The sequence below is a fragment of the Sinocyclocheilus rhinocerous genome, unplaced genomic scaffold, assembly GCF_001515625.1.
Source record: "Sinocyclocheilus rhinocerous isolate Xijiao unplaced genomic scaffold, SAMN03320098_v1.1 scaffold227, whole genome shotgun sequence".
Lineage (NCBI taxonomy): Eukaryota > Metazoa > Chordata > Actinopteri > Cypriniformes > Cyprinidae > Sinocyclocheilus > Sinocyclocheilus rhinocerous.
In genome coordinates, this window is record NW_015633170.1 from 54,856 (window position 1) to 71,472 (window position 16,617).

Below are 16,617 nucleotides of genomic sequence, written 5' to 3' on the forward strand. Positions count from 1 at the left end.
GAAGGTCCGCTGAAAGAATAAAACTCTGCCTGCTACTGTTTTAATGCAGGCCAGAGCTGATCAATCTTAATTTTAAACAGGATTTGTTCCTCCATAGTAAATGCATTTTATTGGAAATGTTATTGTAACTTCTGCTTCTTAATTTCATTATCTTAACCTTTCAAACCTTTATCATAAACGTATGTCTGATTTCGGTTTACTTGTATTTTCAGCAGTTTCACGCGTACAGTATAACCACATCAGAAGGCACACAGCATTAATATGCATACTTTTAAGCAATAATAATTACATAACAATTGTTATACTGTGTTATTGTGAATGCAGTTGTATTGATGAACATAGGGACACTCATATTTTGTCCTGTTGCTTTGTGTGAATATTTTACCTGATGTTCATTATTTAAAGCACCTCATTTTTTATGTTTCTCTTCTTGTTCCTTTTGCACTTTTTCCCTCTTCCTCAAAGTTACATCTGAAATCTCTTTGAAGACTGGAGTAATGGCAGCTGAAATTTCAGCTTTGCCATCACAGGAATAAAATATATTAAGATAGAAAACTGTCATTTTAAATTGGAATAATATTTCACAGTGTTACTGGTTTTGTATTTGTGATCAAATAAATGCAACCTTAGTGAGCAAGAGAGACTTCTTTCAAAAACATTAAAAAATCTTTCCAAGCCCAACCTTTTGAATGGTGGTGTTCTGTAAGAAATTATTTTATTTTATATTTTATTTTATTTTAATAACTTTTATTACCTTTTTTTTTAAATCATTTAAAAGTTTTTTTTAAAGACTAAAACAGGCTTAAATCAGAGTTTAAATAGTTAAGGTTATTAAACCGCAGTTGTCTTGTTTTTGCAGCCCCATCTCTGCTCAACCACAATGGTGTCCTGCGGCTTAACACTTTAGACAAACGCAACCTTAACACTTCACACAAACAATTGTGAGAAAATTTATAAATTTACTTTAATATGAAAATTATATTCTGAACTTCCTGTTAGCATCAGAAAAAAAAATGCTGATCATTATACTTCTGTGTCATATGTTTAATGTTACAGAGACATATCGTGCCATTTGTTTTATAGGTTTCCTTTCATTGCTTTCTACTTCCTCATGTATGTACTGATGTGGTGTGTGTCTGTATGTCAGTTCATCACTCTTTCATGTGTCGCTGACATGCTGCTGCTCATCCCCCTCATCTTTACACTCTTTCTGGAGGTAAAATCTCAAGGTAATTGGCATTTGAAATTTTTTATAAAATGTTATCTCATATCAAGTGTCTGCTCTCCTCTGCTTTAGGATTGTATGCACATTTTATCTTTAATGTTTTTAACTGTCACAACTGCTGATTTTAGGTACTACCAATATTTATAAAATAGTACAATAAACACAGCCAAAATAACAATTGTAAATCATTCAACAATTACAAAATATGCAGAGCTGTACTTGCAAAATCAAACAATTTTCATTTATCCAATAAATACATCTTGATTTATTAAGAGTTTTTAGCATTTTAATTAAGTTAATTTGTTTTATATAAAAGAAGGTTTATTATTACACTGTAAAATATTAACGTAAAATCTCACTGTTTAGCACAGAGTGTTGATTATGAGTGACTATTTTATTATAATCTAATGTATTGTTATATTATTATTAGATTATAGATATATTATAATCTAATGCTCTACTATCATATGACTGTGTGTGTTTGCAGATGAGCGGCCGGATATTAAAGTCATCTATGATTCTGAAAAGGGTGAATTTAGAATTCTGTGTGAAATACCAGGATCAGATAATGGTGGTTATACTTGTTTTCTTTCTCTTGGAGATGAATATCCACAATTTAAAAAGATACAATCTCATGAACTGTCTGGAAAAACACAGTGTGGTTTTACAGTCTTGGAATATGAATTTTCAAATAATCTGAAGTCAGTCGAGAATAAAGTAGTGAGCTGCAGTTATTCTCCAAAAAACGCAACATCCAAACGATCATACAGTGAGAAGTACAGTCTTACAGGTTTGTAATGTTAGTGTTATCTTCACATTTTCAGTTTGTACAATGTTTTTAATGGAGATTTTTTCCTCTATAGATTTTTTTTTCTGTGAAAATTCAGTCACCACCAACAACAAAGGGAACTTTATGTAAGTTCATCTCATTTATGATTATTAATTTTTGTGGTGATTATTTTGTAACATGGTAACAGTTTCTATGCAGATTCAACACCAACTTTCTCTATAAATGCTACGACAATAGAGCCAAAAAGTGAGTGAACTAAATGTGACACAACAATACTGATGATTTCAAACAACTTTGAATAGGTAGCAAATAATAATAATAATAATAAAAAATAAATATATATACAGTATATATATATATAATAACCTGTGGTCACAAAACCACAGACTATGCTACATATAGAAATGCTGTTTACACTGAGACAGACTTATGCCATGATCACTTGTGCTCTTTTACCGCAAGTCATGAGCTGTTGTAGAGTGCTGGCTTTGTAAGCTGGTGTGGTTTGCAATACTCAAAGGTAATGTGTGTGCTAGGAAATATGTGCAAAAAGTGCTATAACCCAAAATATACTTTCACAAAGGCATAAAATTTGGTCTGCTTCAGTTTAGCAGCAAATTTCTACAACTTTTTAAAAATAATTCTATTATAACGGGAAGAAGTTATTGAAATCCTTTTGTTTGGTCATTTATTTAGTCCATTAAGACTACTGATTGTGGTTGATGGTTTAGAAATGTGTGTTTTAATTATTGTAATGGTTTACTGTCTCTTATACTGGATTTTCCAGTCAATCTTTGGGTTGTTCTTTTTTAATATGTGTATTTCTCTAAATAGCGGTTCCTCCTGTGCAAATTCAGACACCAACCACAACAGAAGGATCAACATTATGTAAGTTCATCTTATATCATGCATTTCAGAATGTTGCACAGTTCTGTCCATAGATTCCTCTATTGAGTCAAATGTGATTTATAAAGTAAGTAAATGAGTTTATTTTGTAATACAAAATGCCTTTTCAAATGAAAATAAAGTGGTGATTTCTCATTATTCAGTATCACAACCAAGTTACTTACTGCAGAAATACAGTAACACTTTATTATTTATTTCAGTATCTCTGACTAGAAAATCCAGTACTTATTTTAAGTCCACAACAAACCTCACTGCTGGTGAGTAGCTGAGTCTTTTGTTTATATAAACTAATATAACTGTTCTTGGAGGGTAGCTGAGTCACATTTCTAAACACTGAAATGTCACTTTAAAAAAATGCAATATTGACATTTCATGAACCTTTTCACTGAATTGTTATATCTTACTCTTGTTCTAGAAACTTCTCAGCCTGCACAACCCCTCAGAGTCTCAAGGGACACCATATCAAGTGTGTTGGTGTAGTATATTTCTGGTTTTGCTATACTTTTTCACTGCCATATTTTTCTAAAACAGAATATTTTGCAAATGTTCAAGAACAATGGAATAAGTTAATAAATGCTAAAATCTGATTTCTTGGTTACTCAAAGGCATATGGTTAATCATGGTCAGTGGGGTCATTGTTCTGGCCGGACTCACGGGCATCTGCTTGTGCTGCTTCAGCAGTAAGTTCAACATACCACACACTCATGCAGACAAAACGTACAGACATCTCAGTTGTTGTGAGATGTCCAAATTTTGTTTGAAAACAAAACATTTGAAACAATGTATATGATTTTTCTAGCAGAGAATCTGGGGAGGTTTGAATATTCTGAAGTACAGTATGAAGTGTGAGTGTTTCATTTAAACAGTATAACCAAATTTCAAGGTAGCCTACAAGTTTGTTTGCTAAAAACATATTATTGTCATTTTAGCAGAATCAAGGACAGCTCAGCTTATCAGCATCAATGTAAGACATTCATAAAGAAAAGTAGAACTAAATAAATAAAAACAAACCAAACAAATGAAACATAAAAATTTGATGCAATTGTTATCTTATCAGATGTTCTATAGCTCCTCCCTAAGTATTTCAGTATTTAAACATAAGTAAACTGAACACTACATTTCCTTTCTGTATAAATCTTTCATGTTTTATAATGTCAATCCAGGGCTTATATACGGGGTTAAATGGAGGTTGGGGCTCCTTAAATTGGAATAAAATATCAACAGTATCTCAAATACATATGAGCTTTACTTTGCCTATGTATTTTTATGCCCGCTCTTATTAAAGACTGGGGTTCATCTTGGGAAGGAACTAAAGAGTACACACACACACACACAAAAAAAAAAAATAATTCCACCGACTTCAACTTAAAAAATTATGCTCAGTTGATGCTTTTTTTTTTTAAAGTATGATCAAACTAGTTGTAGCTATTACAACTTAAATTAGATTAAACTGACTTAAAAAATGTAGTTAGATTTTGTAAAACAAAAAATCGGTTAAATCAATTCAATGTATAAATTGAAGTAATGGACAAGATGACATGACTTATTAATCCTTTATATATATATATATGTATATATAAAGTATATGTATACATATATATAAAGATCTTCTGCCAAATTCCTTACTTTTATTTTTCTTCTTTCAGTTCCATGCCTCTTCTTTGTGGAAAGATAATTTAAACATCAAATACGTGTTTGCATACTGTAAAGGATCCAGTGTGTAACAATACTACAAACAATACTGTTGTATTTGGTACTCTTTTTTTTTGAGTAATGCTTTGTTAATATGGTATGTTTGTTTGCACTTTGTCTGCTGAATGCATTTTCAGTTTTTTTGTTTGTTTTTTTAAATGTGAATAAAAATGGTGGCCTCTCCTTATTTTTGTGCTAAAATGTTTTTCATGTGCATTGGGGAAAAAAAAGATATAGAAAGTTTTCACTCAAAAATTGCTAGTAAATTTCACAAATAATTACAAAGAACCCACAATTAACATATTAAAATTGGATTATTTTAAAGCTGAAAGACTGAAATAATATTTTCTTGTACAATGTACATTTTATTTACTTTATTTACAACCTCTAAAAATAATTTTACAGTGTGGCATACAGACAGAATTCTAAAATAATCTTCTCTGTAAAATGAATGAATAAATAAAAATAAACAATGAAAATTTTTTTTAAATCAAATATATATATATATATATATATATATTTCTTGATACCTACTACAGAAAATATGTAATCAACTGCAAAAACTGCAATGCCTCAAATTTACTAGTCAGGAACGAAAATTGTGTAAACAACATAGAATAGTTAAGCTCACAGCGCCCTCTGCTGTCTAAAACAGGAATTTACAAAGCTGCATGTGACACAATAGCCCCCGTCTCTCTTCTCACCACTCACTACATTATGCATTGTGGTACATTCAGTTATACACATAACCCAATATGTTATGTTTTTGGTGCATTTAATATCTTGGTCCTTTTGAATCGGAATCATAAGAATTAAAGCGTGACAGGTATGGAAAAAGTCTCAATCTTTTGACTGGGCTCACAATAAAGGAAGGAAAGGAAAGGACGTGGCGTGTGGCCAAGTATGGTGTCCCATACTTGGAATTTGTGCTCTGCATTTCACCCATTCAAGTGCACACACACACCGTGAACACACACCTGGAGCAGTGGGCAGCCAACGCTGCGGCGCCTGGGGAGCAGTTGGGGACTCAGTGGCTTGCTCAAGGGTCTCACCTCAGTCGTGGTATTGAGGGTGGAAGAGAGCGCTGTACATTCACTACGCCCACCTACAATCCCTGCCGGACCTGAGACTTGAACCCGCGACCTTTGGGTTACAAGTCCGACTTTCTAACCATTTTCTTAAAACTGTACTGTTCTAACTTTTAGGACTTTTTTTTAGTACATTTTAAAATGAATTCTTTAGTAAGTTCTTACATTTTGGTATTTTTAAAAAATCATTACCTATGACAATGACAGAAAACAGAGCTGTTCAAACAGTTAAACTAGTAAAGGTGGGGTAGGCGGAGAGGCAAACAATAGCAAGCTAGCTTTAAAAGCATAAGATTCCACCCTTCCTGCAAATCACTCTCCAAAGCCACATGTCCTCATGTGCACAGGCAGACCAACTTTTAAACAGAAGATGTCTTGTTTATGCAGCTCCAGCTCTACCACAGTTGTGTCCTGTGCCTTTGAAAGACCTCAACACTTCAGACAAATAACTATAACAAAAAACTATTGTGAGAAAATAAGACTTGAATATGAAAATTATATTCAGAACTTCCCTTAGCATCAGAAAAAATAAAATGTTTGTGTTCTCATTTAGCCTACTTGGTTTGATATCCTAGAAGATCATTACATTATATCGTGTTTAATGTTACAGAGACATATCGTGCCATTTGTTTTATAGGTTTCCTTTCATTGCTTTCTACTTCCTCATGTATGTACTGATGTGGTGTGTGTCTGTATGTCAGTTCATCACTCTTTCATGTGTCGCTGACATGCTGCTGCTCATCCCCCTCATCTTTACACTCTTTCTGGAGGTAAAATCTCAAGGTAAGTCACAATTTCAATTTTTAAATAAACTTTGATGTCATATCAAGTGTCTGTTCTCCTCTGCTTTAGAATAGACACATTTTTGTCTTTAATATTTGCACCATTATCTGTCAGAAGTGCTTATTTTAGGTACTACCAACATTTACAAAATAGCCCAATCAATATTTAAAGCCTAAATAACAACAGCAAAACATCTAACAATTACAGACATAATATGCACAGCTATACTTGCCATATCAAGCAATTTGTGGATAAGGGGACGTGATGATGAAAAAAAATGAGATGGGAAGAAAGCTATATTTTAGTGCTTATGCATTTACATTATTTTAAAATTCATACGTGTGCAATTGTGTTACAGTATGTCTAAATAGTGTATGCTGTATGTTCCTCAGTTGGTCTGTTACAGTTGTTTTAGTCCTTGTTCTTTGAATTTAAGTTGTGAGTAAACACAAAAGCAAAAGCCAATGTTATTCTTAGGTGGATGACTTTCTTTGTGGGTTGCAGTTTTCTTGTAGTTGCATGCAGGGCCGTGCACAGGGGGGTGGCCCGGTGGCTAGAGCCACTGCCCCTTTGCCCTCATCGGCTGAGTTGCCCCTCTCACCAATCCCCCCATCACCCCAGCTCAAGCTGTCTGTTACCGCTCCGCAGCATCACTCACGATCTGTGCCCGCTCTCTGGAGTGGAGACCACAGTTCCCAATGTCGTTCATTAACAGGTGGATGCATTACAATCCACATTACAGTCAGTGGATGATTCGCTGAATTAGTCATTTGGTAGTTTGTTTTTGTATTTCTGTCAGTAATGATTTGCAACAAAATATCCACGTTTTTAAAATTAGAATGTCTAATCAAATGATTGTTCCCGATCAGATCTAATTTAAATAACACAAAATTCGCTGTTGTTGGCACACTTTGTAGACAAAAAAAAAAGCCTTCACAAAAGAAGACAGAGACAGAGAGAGAAAGAGCGAAGGGAGGCTGCTAAAGGCAGTTCAACATTGCAAACATGGATTCAAAGCTCCAGCAAGTCAGCAGGTAAAGTTAAAAAATAATATGAATTAATAAATGACTAAATGTAAAAGTAAATGTAATAAATGCTCTAAATTAGTTGTTTATTAGTATATAATATAGAGTTACGCTGTAAAATATTAAATTAAATGTCTAATACTTATAGGGGAGAGTGGGGTAAGATTAGCCATTTTTTACTTATGTGGTCCTCAAGATAAGTTAAAATGATGCAGAAGTACAATGAAAGTATCTATCCTATCCCAATGAAAGTATTCCGATCATTTTAAATGATCAGAATGCATCTATGACAAAGGGTTCTAAAAAATATGGCTTTAAAAAAGTGTCCTCATAGCTCAGTTTGCCCCAGGTTAGGGGTAAGTTGACCCGAGTCGAGTCAGTGGGTAAGATGCACCATCTGGGTGTAAAATGACCATGAAGTTTAAATTTCAATATTTAATTGTTTGCATTTCTGAAACAATATGTTGAACACCAAAATTGTAGCCTTCCTAAAAACAGACTAAGTTTGTTGGCCAGCCCATTAGGGTAGGGACTACAGGTGGAAAGATATATCTGATTATAATGTGTGATATATCAAATAAACTACAAATAATATGTATATATGATAAACTAAACCAATAATATCACATTAAAATACCAGTTTATAATTCAGAGATTTAACTTAACTACAGTACCTTATGGTGGGTTAAGTTAAAATGCTGACTCAATTTGCCCCATAGCTGCCTTTTTGGAAAAAAATAGCTACTGTTGCTTACCAGTTCAGGCTAATATTTAGCTAAATGATTTGCATTGTTTTATATGTTGCTAAATCCCCTATGTATCATACATACTTTTAGACCTGGATAAATTTGCTTTGATGTAACAACCATATCATCTGTTATGCTAAAATTTTACTTTAACAAGCCAAAAACAGTTTTTAAAGTAAATGGGTGCCTTCCATTCCCCCATGTGTTTCTCCTTTTCACAGTCTGGCATAAATGATTGGTGGTTCCAAAATACATGGTCACATGACAGTAAAAGTGTACAGTTGCCAAGATACAGGGGGCGGGTCAACTACCCACTGGCTCAACTTACCCCACTCTCCCCTACTTCCATTGAAGATGAGGCAGAAGCAGGCTCAGAGAGTGAGGGAGAGCCCACTCTCATCAAAACATCTACAATAATGTCTGAAATTATTACAGAGTGTGCTGTCTTCTCTTTTAATTGTATATATGTAACAACTGGATATTTGTATTAACAAGCACCCACCCCCCTAGTGCCCCTTTTTTGGTTTTGGGCCACTGCCCCTCAAAATGTGTGTACAGGGCCCTGGTTGCATGCATGATGCATGTCGTCAGAAATAACTTGTAAAAGGTGATATGCCACAACACCAAAGAGTTTTTAGGTTTTCTCTGAACCTCTGCCTTGTTCTTATCAACCAGTGGTTCTCAACCTTTGACTTGAAGGCCACCCATTGTCCAACACAATATTCAAGGCCCTGGCTATTTTCTCTGGTGTTTCGGTTTTATTCATGATAATGTTGCTTGTTTTTAACAAGTTTAACAGAAATAATTAGATACGATTAATTTTGTGATAAAATTCTGTTTTGTTTTGTTTGTTATTATTCATTAACCCTTCTTGATTTAATTGTGTTTTTAGTATATGAATTTAGTTTTTAAAATTATTAAAATAATTTTAAGTCATCTTTTGGCTTTTTTTCGGAAGTTTGCGGAGGCCCCCAGTGGGCCCCTGGTTGAAAACCACTTCTCTATTATGGTCAAAGCAAGTTACTTTTGTTCACGTTAGTTCAGTGATGTCAATGGGCATCTTGTTTTAAAATATGAGCCTTTACAATGTAAAATCTTACAGTTTTATTCTGACCAAGGTATTGTCCTTGTGTTCAGCAGCTTATATTTACAACTTATATTTGATGTATTGCTATCTGAAGATTTACTGTTTTTCTGCTACAGGATTCTCTGATCAGTTTTGGCTGACAGCATCTCCAGCATCAGTTCAGAAAGACTCAAGCACAGTGCAGCTGAGACATGATGAACGTGACGCTCAGTCTGATTTGAGTAAGAGTAAGGGGTACTGTAAAGTATTACAGTAAAATCAAGCATGATCATAATCTAATGCTCTACTATCATATGACTGTGTGTGTTTGCAGATGAGCGGCCGGATATTAAAGTCATCTATGATTCTGAAAAGGGTGAATTTAGAATTCTGTGTGAAATACCAGGATCAGATAATGGTGGTTATACTTGTTTTCTTTCTCTTGGAGATGAATATCCACAATTTAAAAAGATACAATCTCATGAACTGTCTGGAAAAACACAGTGTGGTTTTACAGTCTTGGAATATGAATTTTCAAATAATCTGAAGTCAGTCGAGAATAAAGTAGTGAGCTGCAGTTATTCTCCAAAAAACGCAATATCCAAACGATCATACAGTGAGAAGTACAGTCTTACAGGTTTGTAATGTTAGTGTTATCTTCATATTTTCAGTTTGTACAATGTTTTTAATGGAGATTTTTTTTCCCCTCTATAGATTTTTTTTCTGTGAAAATTCAGTCACCACCAGAAACAAAGGAAACATTATGTAAGTTCATCTCATTTATGATTATTAATATTTGTGGTGATTATTTTGAAACATGGTAACAGTTTCTATGCAGATTCAACACCAACTTTCTCTATAAATGCTACGACAATAGAGCCAAAAAGTGAGTGAACTAAATGTGACACAGCAATACTGATGATTTCAAACAACTTTGAATAGTAAGTTCTTAATATTTCAGCAACTCTGGCTACAGAATCCAGTACTTGTTGTGAGACCACAATAAACCCTACAACTGGTGAGCACCTTTTTTAATATTAAGATTGAATTTCATGATCATGAGTTTTGCAATAACACCGATATCATTTAAAGGGGTTATGATAAAACCATTCTCAAGATAAAATCCAGCGTTTAGGACACATGTGTTGGAGTTCTGATGAGGTGTTTTTCCCCTGCAGTCATGAGGATCTGAAACACTGAGTTTCATTCTGTATTTGCCCTCAGAATTGAGGAACAGTTTGTAGATTCAGCCCCAGTCCTAATGACATTAAAGACTTCACTGCGTAAAATAGCACTTAAAACAATCTATAAATAAATACGGTAAAATAATATTCTGGTTTAGAATAAGTAAACACAGGCCAAGAGGTAAAACAAATGAATATTAAATAGATTTGAGGATGTAATAAATGCTACGACAATAGAGCCAAAAAGTGAGTGAACTAAATGTGACACAGCAATACTGATGATTTCAAACAACTTTGAATAGTAAGTTCTTAATATTTCAGCAACTCTGGCTACAGAATCCAGTACTTGTTGTGAGACCACAATAAACCCTACAACTGGTGAGCACCTTTTTTAATATTAAGATTGAATTTCATGATCATGAGTTTTGCAATAACACCGATATCATTTAAAGGGGTTATGATAAAACCATTCTCAAGATAAAATCCAGCGTTTAGGACACATGTGTTGGAGTTCTGATGAGGTGTTTTTCCCCTGCAGTCATGAGGATCTGAAACACTGAGTTTCATTCTGTATTTGCCCTCAGAATTGAGGAACAGTTTGTAGATTCAGCCCCAGTCCTAATGACATTAAAGACTTCACTGCGTAAAATAGCACTTAAAACAATCTATAAATAAATACGGTAAAATAATATTCTGGTTTAGAATAAGTAAACACAGGCCAAGAGGTAAAACAAATGAATATTAAATAGATTTGAGGATGTAAACTTTAAGGAAGTAGATCATTATTTGGTCATTCTGAGGTGAAGTGTTCAGATATGACTCATATTGTTCTCAAAACTACGAAATATCACACAATCGGTTTATTATTAAAGTTAGGAAGAAATATGTATGACTATTCATAAAAATATAATTACTTGGAGATGCTTAATGTCAAGAAGTATCTGAACTATATCAGTGAGAAAATAAGAAATATTTGTATTTAATACTGTAATTGTTTGATGTACTGAATTGCTACATTGTAGAAACTACTCATCCTTCACAACCGCTCAATGTCACATGGAACACGACAGGGGGTGAGTTACAGTGTTACAGTAAAGGTTGTTGTTGGAGCAGATGTTAACTTTAACTAAGGTACACTATGTAACTTTTTTTTTGCTCAAAATTTACAAAATTGATATGAGTACATCATGAATCCATCTTCCAAATCATGTTTTTGTCTTATCTTGAATCACTATGGTACACCTATAATAAGTGTTTATGTTAGGACTATTTTAGAGGCCAGCTGCTGCAGAGAAGCCCAGTATCTATATGACTTGTCATATACATAAACAGAATATAGAAGTAGCTCCGGCTACAATGTTCTTCTGCAGGATGCATGCAGTTTTGTTTATTCACTGTTAAGAGTGCCAAAAGTTACATAGTGTACCTTTAAAGGAATAGTTCACCTGACAATGAAACTTTGCTGAAAATGTACTCACACTCAGGCCATCTAAAATGTAAATGAGTTTGTTTCGTCATCAAAGAGGTTTGGAGAAGTTTAGCATTTCATCACTTGCTCACCAGTGAATCCTCTGCAGTGAATGGGTGCCGTCAGAATGAGAGTCCAAACAGCTGATAAAAACATCACAATAATCCACACGACAGAGGATCCACTGGTGAGCAAGTTATGTAATACTAATTTTTGCAAATTTGTTCCAATGAAGAAACAAACTCATCTACATTAGATGGTCTGAGGGTGAGTACATTTTCAGCAAATTTTTATTTTGGGGTGAACTATTTCTTTAAGAGGTGTCAGAGTGTTCAAGTGTCTATTCCTCCATTTCAACCTTTTAGTTCTCAAAGTTTCAACTTCTGGTGAAAATGCTGTCCATAGAACACCAAGAACAAGTACGTATTAACAATCAGTATAAATCAATTAATCACTGCAACTGAAAACTTTGCAAATGGTAATCAATCTATCTGATTTCTTGGTGACACAAAGAAACATTGCTCATCCTGACACTGGCAGCCACAAGCGGAGGGATTTTCCTGACCGGACTCATGGGCATCTGTCTGTGCTGCATCAGTATGTTACCTACACATCTGAATATACTGTACAGTAGACTGCCTTTTTAATATCCAGTTTGCAGAACAACACATTAATGCACTGGTATGATATATTTTACTAGGACTGCAACCAAGGAAGAAGAGGTAAAACTTTTCTAGTGCACATGCTGTTAGTGTTAAAACCATAAAAATATAAATAATTTTTATTTCTTATTATTTTAAGCCCTGTGAATACTTCTGTAGCAGCCATTTCCCAGACCTCAGGTGAATCATAATTATTTATACTAATTATTATGTAATGCATGTTATGAGCAGGTTATGTACATTAGTTTATTGAGAAAAAGTAAAATATTGTGATAAAATATAATAAAATATCATTATAACATGTATTCCTAATGTATCAGATGATATTGACGCCAACGAGGAATGTTCTGAAGAAAATGGGGTGAGTATAAAGACCTGTGACAGAGACCTTTCAACGTTTACAGCGACCACCACATTTATTCTTTTATTTCTTCACATATTGTATATTTATCTACTTTCTTTGCTCTACAGATGAAACTGTACCACGTGTACTGCACCATCCCTGATGTCGCTGCAGACTCTCATGTGTTATACAGTCTGGCACAAATGCCAAACCATCCTCTGCCAGTTTAAGTTTTCTATCATTATATTATAATAATTCAACTAATTGACATTAAAAGAGAATGTGGATGTTTCACTTTCAATCAAACTATTTTGTTTTTTAATAATCAAAAACAAAAAGCAATGACAGAAAAAAGTGATGTCAGATATTATTGGTCTATTAATGGCATGCACATTTTAACTTGATCACTGCTGTGCAATACAAAAAAACAACAACACTGTTTTGTGTGACATTTTCAGTGGTTTCACTGTATGTTTGTGGTCAGTATGTAGGACACACTACTGCACATGCATACCCAGCCTCTCACTTCTCCCTTAAACTTTTCTTTGTATCTCAGCCCAGTGAGAATCTGTGATTTAAAACGAACATTTTAGCCGCATAGTTTTAGTCATTACATCCTTGTATTTGTGCATTGTTGCTTTTTGTCAAAGCCAAAGGTCATCAAACATTATTCCATTACTCGAACATTACAAAGAAGCTTTTTTCCCCCCAAAATAAGGTTATTCAAACAAAAACACATAGTTTTCACAAAAGATTTACATTACATAAATAACTAAGTATTACATTTTCACCATTTGTATCACTCCACTTCAAGTTATTGTAACCCCCCCCCCCATAAAACACTCTTGAATTTAAGCCAAATACACGCTGAAAATAATAATTACTGACATCTGGACGTAAGTCACCATTCTTTTCGCAATCGCTGATGAAATCAGCCGTGTTTTCTCTGCATTAGGCTGTTTTGAACTTACTGTTTGAATTCGTTTACTGGATCCTTGGACTTTGCAGGAGTTTACCGGTTTAAAATGATGTGATCGCAAAAGCCTGCTTCTTTTCATTTTAAGATATTATTTTCGTTATAAAGTACTGATTCAAATTAGTAATCACTAATTAATTATTATTCTACTACTCTGGGCGCCTCCCCTGACACGCTCTCGCGCCCCACACACTCCACTTGCATTCATTCACGTGATTGGTCAAGATTAGAGGTGATCCCGCCTGGGTAGTGTGATTTATATAGTGTCCTTTCTAATCATATTATGGGATCATATAATCACCCAGACCCTGACGCTTTTACTCTGAGTACCGGCAACATGTCAGAAGTGCAGGTACTCTAAAGGCTGCATACCGGCCCACTTCAAGCACTGGTTCAGTCCTATGGTAAGTGATCTCTTTTGTTTTATATCTTATGTGAAGTTTCCCCATGAAATAAGGTAGACCCCTTTTTCTGCCTCCTTTCAAATTTCAATAAACTGTAAGTGTACATCTTTCTTTAACCATTATACATAAGGCCTATAATTGCATTGTTAACTTTATAATTACTATAACAGCACAATTGAGTTAACCAATTCACTATGCAATCTGATTTATAACTCTGACTTAAAACTAATGGAAACTAACTGGACAATTAACACTGTTTTAAAGCAGCTGAGTTACTAACTTGTTTGTGGTGTCATGTAGTGTGGACTATAGTCATTGTTTTATTCTGCAGAGTGCAGACCCACAGCTTGCAAGACTAAAAAGCCAAATGTTGCATGAATTAAATGCAGAATGCACGACCATGCCACAACATTCCCACTGTGATTATCCATTTCTTGTATGTATAATTGTTAAAATCACACTCTAAAAGACATAAATGAAATTGTGACACTGATTAGATGAATTTACAATGAAATAAAAATACATTTTAAAACTCTATATATAATGGAATTGATCTGCATGTGAACTGATTATGTTGTTGTTGTATTTCAAATATTGTTTATTAAATGTAAACATGTTTGTAAACATGGTCATTTAAGAGATGTAATGTAGTGATCTGTTTCGTGTTGTTTCAGCATCTCCTACTGTAAAAGTATCTCCAAATGTCAAAAGAAAGTCCAGCTCAGTGAAGATAAGCTGTGAGACGCCAGCAGATGTTACTGTGAATCAGTGTTATTTCTACATAAACAGAGAACAGAAGAACATAAAAGTCAGTTCATCATGTGAGCTGGATCTCTCTGGTGCTGAAGTGTTCAGATGGGCAGCTGTAAAATCACCTGGATCACTCGACATTTACTGTTACTACACAATACATGGGATTGATAAACCATCACGTCATTCTCCTCCTGCCACAGTGACAGTTCGAGGTGAGAAATTTCAGCTCGGTTTCATTGTTTGTATGTAGGTATTAACATAACATTTACAGGTTAAAAAACACATTTTTTGCACATTTGGATAAATGCTGAAACGTACAGTGTATGTATTGACACCATCTAAAATGAAAAAAATTGTTAAACATTTACAGCTAAATATTTACAAATATTTTATATCATAAAGAAATTTGTATCATTGAATTTTAACCATTTTATAGAGTTTAACCATTATAGATCCCAAAACCCTAACTTAAAACCTAACCAAAAAACAAAATACTGTGATATTACTGTATGTGTAAAATAAAGAGGTAAAATGTCCAAGTGACTCATAAGGTTTAACCTCATAAGGTTAAAAAGGCTTTACTCTTACTCCACTTTGAATGTCCTCACAACAACAAACATTCAAGCTCATGGTCACTTGAACATTTACTACACTGTACATCACTGCACATTTCACAATGTCCTTTTCCACTTCTAAAACCACTAAATACAGTAAATGTTATTTTTTGTAGATGTCCAATCCAAGACAAACCTGCTAACCAGCATAACAAAGGAAACCAAACTCTTCCTCAATGGTGAAAGTCACTGTGTAGAATTAATATGTTTCATTTTCAAAGTTTATTTGTACATGGTAAAGTGCAGTAGCACTTGGAACCACATTTATTCAATTAGATGTGACTGCATTTTTAGTTCTGGCTTACATACACACACATACATGCATTGCAACTTTAATGTTATACAATACAAAAAAATAATTAGTTCATTCTGAATCTATCCTCCACTTTCCAGTTATCTGCTTATCATGTTTTACAAGTTTCCATGTTAAATACAGCTATAGTTAGTAAGTATGTATTTCACAAGCAAATTACTTTGACACCTTGTATTTGTCCATTGTGTGATAGTATCAACAGCGACCTCTACTGGTAAAACTTTGACAAGAGCCGCAAAAACAAGCGAGTAACCATCTTACATCTCAATATAGCTGTAGACTAGACGATTCTCATAGTAAGGATTCTGATATTGCTATATTATTGCTATTATATATATTGTTATATATATATCAATATATTATTATATTATAGATATTAATATCTATTGCTATATTAGCAATATATATATATATATATATTTGCTATATTATGCTGTAATATTAATAGCAGTACTACACAGAATTTTATTTCTAAACTAAATGAACACTGTAACATCGTTGTTACCTATTTTACATCTTAACAGTGACCTCTACTGATGAAGCTTTGGCAACAACCATAAAAACTGAGTGATGTTTCTA

The 16,617-nt window shown here is 33.8% G+C and overlaps 1 protein-coding gene across 1 annotated transcript; it reads left to right on the plus strand.

Annotated features, from left to right (window-relative positions):
* The first annotated feature begins 6,417 nt into the window (after window positions 1-6,417).
* Window positions 6,418-13,208, plus strand: LOC107743269 (uncharacterized). Its single transcript, XM_016556430.1, has 13 exons — window positions 6,418-6,484; window positions 9,459-9,563; window positions 9,656-9,958; window positions 10,036-10,086; window positions 10,130-10,207; window positions 10,283-10,339; window positions 11,528-11,578; window positions 12,339-12,392; window positions 12,487-12,570; window positions 12,674-12,695; window positions 12,775-12,815; window positions 12,956-12,996; window positions 13,107-13,208. The coding sequence occupies exons 1-13, from the start codon at window positions 6,430-6,432 to the stop codon at window positions 13,206-13,208; spliced, it is 1,044 nt and encodes a 347-aa protein (XP_016411916.1). The 5' UTR covers window positions 6,418-6,429.
* The last annotated feature ends 3,409 nt before the right edge of the window (window positions 13,209-16,617 follow it).